This window comes from Rhagoletis zephyria, unplaced genomic scaffold (assembly GCF_001687245.7).
Source record: "Rhagoletis zephyria isolate East Lansing unplaced genomic scaffold, Rhagoletis_zephyria_1.1 Rzeph_scaffold_25041, whole genome shotgun sequence".
Classification (NCBI taxonomy): Eukaryota; Metazoa; Arthropoda; class Insecta; order Diptera; family Tephritidae; genus Rhagoletis; species Rhagoletis zephyria.
Window position 1 is genome coordinate 1 of NW_016182099.1, and position 6,032 is coordinate 6,032.

The following is a 6,032-nucleotide window of genomic DNA, read 5'->3' on the forward strand; positions in this document are numbered from 1 at the left end:
GCATTGCCGAAGTACGTCGACTACTCACCTCTTCAGAGCCTGTGCTGATTGACATTGTGCAGAAGCCAGGCATGACTGATCATCGTTTCATAGAGGAGCAAGAACGGCAGTTGTTTGCACTGTGCAAACGCACCATGGCGCTGCCATTGGGACGTGGTATGTTTACGCTGCGCACTTCCATACCAACACCCACCGAGTTGATGCCAATACCCAAGTTGTGTCTCTCAGGCAAGGAGCCGGTAAAGGGTGCCACAATTGAAATGCAACAAATCGAACTACCGCCGAATATGAGTCTTTGGCCCTCATTCCACAATGGCGTCGCTGCAGGTTTGAAAATTTCACCGCAAGCACGCGATGTAGACTCCACATGGATCGTTTATAATAAACCTAAAGGACAAGAAGACGTTTCGACAGAGCATGCGGGCTTTCTCATGGCTCTCGGATTGAATGGTCACCTTAAAACACTTTCGTTTATGAGCATCTATGAATATTTGGTAAAATGTGATGAGATGACTAGCGTCGGTTTGCTCTTGGGCATTTCTGCAACGCATCGTGGTGGTATGGATAATACAACAACAAAATTATTGAGTTTGCACGTTGAAGCGTTGTTGCCAACAACCGCTTTGGAATTGGATATACCACAAAATATACAGGTAGCTTCACTAATGGGCATCGGACTTTTGTATCAGGGATCTGCGAAACGTCATATTGCCGAGGTGCTGTTGCAGGAAGTGGGTGAGTGGCTGAAAAATTACTCAAATTTCTTCTTTTTTTTAAATACACTACCGAAGTTAGTTGTTATTGTTGTATCGGCACCACCTTTCATCTACGGGCAGATCAAGAAAGCCGGCTGTTTCTACAGAGTCTGGTGTAAGAAAAAGGCTTGTTAAGTTAAGAGGTGGTAGGCAATATCAGCAACATTGACAGCAAAAATTATTACTGTTTAAGTTAACGACTATTGGACTCGGTCCAGGTCGCTTAGGCGGTTGTATCGCAACTTCATACTTTTTAAATCCATTCTGCAGGTCGGCCACCTGGTCCGGAAATGGAGAATAGCATCGAACGCGAATCGTATGCTTTGACCGCCGGTCTTGCATTGGGCTTAGTCACGTTGGGTCTGGGTGATTCGCCAGCCGGCCTGCTTGATCTTCAAATTCCCGATACACTCCACTATTACATGGTTGGCGGCAATAAGCGACAACTCACCGGCTCGCAAAAGGAAAAATACAAATTGCCTTCATTTCAAGTGCGCGAAGGTGACAATGTCAATATCGATGTTACTGCACCCGGTGCGACACTAGCACTTGGTCTCATGTTCTTCAATACGAATAATCGCGCCGTCGCCGAGTGGATGGATCCACCAAACACGCATTATCTGCTTGACTTGGTGCGGCCCGACTTGCTTATGTTGCGCTCGATTGCGCGCGGTCTAATACTCTGGGCCGATATAAAGCCCGACGCTGAGTGGTTATTTGGCCAGTTTCCGTCGAATTTCAAAATAGATCTCGAACGTCCCTACTATTGGGGTGATAAGTATGAGACGAGCGTTGACTATGAATCCGAAGCGTGAGTATTTAAACAAATAAATATACAAATTTAGTTAACTATTTACTCTGACTTACAGTCAAGCTTGGTGCAATGTCATTGCGGGCGCTTCATTCTGCATGGGTCTCAAATACGCGGGTAGCGAGAATCCGGAAGCTTTCAAAACCTTGCATAAAGCACTTAAAACATTTATTGGTTTTCAAAGTAAACATGTATTCGAATTCGCTGGCTACACAACGGTGGAGTGTTGCCTAATGGTTATTCTGATTGCAATCTCATTGGTTTTCGCCGGTTCGGGTGATCTGGAAATCTTGCGCATCATACGTTATTTGCGTTCGCGCATCAGTTTTCGCGATCGTTGTCGCGTCAATTACAATCCTAATGTCACATTCGGTTCACAAATGGCTATACACATGTCGCTGGGGTTGCTCTTCTTGGGTGCCGGACGTTATACGATTGCTAATACTCCGGAAGCGGTGGCGGCGTTGATTTGTGCATTCTTTCCCAAATTTCCGAATCACAGCAACGACAATAGGTGAGTGAAAGATTAAAATAAAACGTCTTTAATACGGATTAAACGGAAGTGCATCTCCCTTCCTTATTCGCTCTTTGTCGGGAATTTGAAACAAACCATAAACTATTTGAGAAAAGTTTCACTTCCGTATTGTGGCCCAGATACAGTAATATTTTTACTTAATCACATAATTTTTCTAAGATATCATCTGCAAGCCTTCCGCCATTTGTATGTGCTGGCCGTGGAGCCACGTCTCTTTCTGCCACGGGATATCGATACGAAAAAGTTATGTCTCTGTCAAATATCAGTGCTGGAAGTGGGTAGTAAGGAACTGCGTCGCCTGCCCATGGCACCCTGCATGCTGCCACCTCTAGACAATTTGCAGAAAGTAATCGTAGACGACGCCAATTATTGGCCAGTTTGCTTTGAGAAGGAACGCAATTGGTCGCAATTGATGTAAGCGTAAATTACGATATTTTTAATTGTTTACACAAATAAGCTTTTTTAAACTTTCAGCAAAGCTTTAAAAAACTCCGCTTGTATTGATATTAAAAAACGTTCCGGCTGCCTTTCTCACCTGGAAGATCCCGATCGTCTGAAGAGCCTCTTTGCGCAAACGCTAACCACCGAGCAGTATACATGCTGGCATGTTAATGCTACTGCACTGGAGCGCTTCTCCAATGATCCATTCGTTACGAGTTTCACCGATCGGTTTTTACATATCGATGCCGAGGTTATTACACAAGACGAATTGCTTAAGATACAGCAGCTAACAATGCTCTTCTACAATGCCGTCATCAAGGATAAGATGCATGTGTTACCCATTTATCTGACGACTTTCAATGTTAGTAAGATATGCAATATTTGCTCGACCCTAAATAAAGTTCGGAAGTGTAATTTACTTCACGAAACGAAAAGCCTTAAACATTTTTGCTTACAACTAATTTTTCCCACATACTCACAGCTCATCCAACGCATGCAAGTTAAGCCCCAATGCAACGATGTTTGGCAAATTAAGTTGATTGATTTGTATATGGAAAAATATGAGCAACCACATATATTGCTGACCAGCGAACTGATGCATGCGCAGCTGGAAAGATTCAAAATGTTCATTGAGAATACGCGGCGAGTGTTAGCGGCGCCATTGCGTCGCTTCATCAGCGCCAGCAGCTTTGAGCCAAGCGTTATTACTGATCTTACAGCGGAGGAGGTAGCGCGTTTACTCGCTGTAGTAAATTATTATAATTTAACGCCGAATTTGCTAAATTTGGTCGATCTTAGCGGTACAGTTAATTACATAAGGTATTTATACGAGTTTAAGAAACTCAATCTAGATGTACAAACTATAAATTGTTTAATTAAAGTGCTGCTACAAACAAGTGGCAATGAAGCTGCTTAGAAAAAGCTATTTCTCTGCCACAAAAGAAATTTAAAACTAATTTTGCTGCAGAAAAAATGGCGTGTTTACAGATTAAAGTGGGTCCGTTTTTGTATTTAAATAAAAGATTTATTGCACAAAATTGTTGTGTATAATTTAAACAGAAAATATAAATATAGAATATTGCTTTTAAATGTAAAATGCAGGCGCATTACACGCTAACAAATGCTAATTTATTTCTATCCGAGAAGCGAGGATAAAGGCGACTCCTTTTGCGGCACAATTTTTTAACAAACTTTAAAGCTATTTTTTTTACTGTTGCATTGTTAAAAAGTCTTCGTAATACGTTAAGGCTACGATAAAAAAAAATGTAATAAAACCACAAACAAAAAAATATGCTGGCGCTTTTTGTAAGCCCCTCTACCCATGAAATATCTAAGTTGTGATGTAATAATAAAACTGATTAAAGATCATTTCCGAACCCCTGTGCACGCTTTGTTCCCTAATTTCTATGAGTTGGTGTAATCGTTTGCGTGTCCACTTGTCCCTCTACGATGCCACGCTCAGCGCAACGCTTATAGATATACAAGCCTAGCAGTGGGAACGGTGTTAGAATGGCCACAGAGACAGGTATGACTGTGGTCAGATCGGCTTCTGGTTGCGGCAAACTGAAGCGCAAAAGGAAAATCGAAATGCCCGTATTTTGTATGCCAGTCTCAATGGCAATCGTGAGGGAATCAACGGAGCTGCGACGCAAAGCTTTCGCCACACACCACCCAAACACGTAACCCAGCCAAGGCAGCGCCAACCCGGCAACAATAATCTGTGAAAACAATAAAATAAAAAAATTTGTAATTAAAACATATCAAAACTCGGCCACTCTCTATCACTTACCTGCCACGAGAACAATTTGAACAAGTAAAGGTTTGTAACGATCGCAAAAATTACAATAAAAAGTATGAGGCAGGTGGAAATCGGCTTGAGCAACCGCACCAGCACACGTGCTACGCGTGGTAACCAACGTTGTATGGCCAGTCCGATGGCAAGTGGCACTACCAGCGATACCGCAAATGTAGCAATATTTGCATAGGGCACCGTAATGTTTGCACGATCGAAAATCAATTGACCGAGCGTGAAAATCCACAATGGCATCATGCCAAAAGCAGCAAAATTGCTAATGGTGGTCATCAGCACGGATAGATTAATATTGCCACCCAAGATGACGGCCCAGATATTGGATGCGCCACCACTCGGAGAAACGCCCGTAAAAAAGAGACCGAGCTGCAATTCTGGCGAATCGGGAAATATGAGCACACCCAGACCATAGCCCAAGAGGGGCATAATAATAAACTGCGTAAGAAAACCAGTGATGGGCGCTACAGGACGCGCCAATAAGCTGCGCAGCACTGTTACATCTAAAGCGGCGCCGAAATTTATGTACAACAGCGAAACGAGTAACGCAACAGAACCGGTAAAGATGTGATCGATGATGCGCGTGCGTCGTATGATTGTTAGCTCGAGCGTACCGTCAGCGCGATCTGTGGTATTGACGCGACGCACAAAGGCTTTAGTGGAGCCAAGAAAGATGGCATCGACTGTGATGTTACCGCGCCATTCAAGGGTAGTGGAATTAATAACATCCGCTGGTATGAGATGCTGCACACTGGCCAAATTGGGATTCTCACTAAGCACTTCAAATGCGGCGTTCAGTGGCAAATCTGTGAAGAATTTATGAGTGGTATGAATATTCTTATAAAATTGTATTAAGCTTTGGGTATATAACAGATACAAATTAGTTTTATTTAATTGTTTTTAGAAAAAAAAATCACTTGGAAGAACATCGTATTCCAAAAAAGGACTAGTAAAAAAGGAAGCTTTTATTTTCTACTCGATTAAATAAAGATTTTGAGTTTTCAAACCATTTCTGGCATCGGTTGCGGTAGTCCGATTTTGGTCAAAAAGTGGTTAATAGAAATTCTAAAATCATCTATGTAGACAAATTTTTACCCTAACAAATATCTCTTGATCAGAAATCGATTTTGACTACCTCGGTTAATGTGCATTAGACCGTATTACAAAAAAAAGCTTAATTTGCTCCAAGCGATTTTCAGCACTCACTATGAGAGTTTCAGGAGTGTAAATTTTTTTGACATCCTGTTAAAAGAACCTAAATCGGTTTTATTTGTATAATAAATGAATATCCTATCAAGACAAATTAAAAAATTATAATTTTTTCTGCAAATGGTACCCTATATACGATAGAAAAAGCTTGCAAAAAAAATGTAGAAAAAACGCTTGAAGACAATTCGAACTTTTTTGGCCTTTACACTTAACTTTGCTACGGTCTAATTTTTATATATAGTTATTATTTTTTTTTTTAATAAAAAGTTTCACAAAATATATACATATATTTAAAACCAGGCAGTATTTACTGCACATTTCAGAAATTACATTCCCATTACAGGGCATTTAACAGCAAAAAGTGCACCTCTGTTATTCACCCACTTAACATTATGTGTAAATTGTACATACCAGTTAGTTCCAGCAATACTTCAGCGCTGGTGCCCATATGCATTTGCAACTGCTGGGGTGTGA

General features: G+C 41.4%; 2 protein-coding genes across 2 annotated transcripts; one reads left to right on the forward strand and one right to left on the reverse strand.

The window, feature by feature from the left end:
• Positions 1 to 5: 5 nt before the first annotated feature.
• Positions 6 to 3,483, forward strand: LOC108382063 (anaphase-promoting complex subunit 1-like; the record flags this gene model as incomplete). The annotated part of the gene is made up of 6 exons (XM_017638457.1): positions 6 to 735; positions 1,026 to 1,566; positions 1,625 to 2,080; positions 2,261 to 2,515; positions 2,576 to 2,903; positions 3,024 to 3,483. Coding segments are annotated over 6 exons (2,745 nt in total), but the record flags the coding sequence as incomplete, so codon positions are not given.
• Positions 3,484 to 3,568: 85 nt separating this feature from the next.
• Positions 3,569 to 6,026, reverse strand: LOC108382064 (P3 protein). The gene is made up of 3 exons (XM_017638458.1): positions 5,970 to 6,026; positions 4,332 to 5,155; positions 3,569 to 4,260 (listed from the first exon to the last, which is right to left on the reverse strand). The coding sequence occupies exons 1-3, from the start codon at positions 6,010 to 6,012 to the stop codon at positions 3,940 to 3,942; spliced, it is 1,188 nt and encodes a 395-aa protein (XP_017493947.1). The 5' UTR covers positions 6,013 to 6,026; the 3' UTR covers positions 3,569 to 3,939.
• Positions 6,027 to 6,032: the final 6 nt, after the last annotated feature.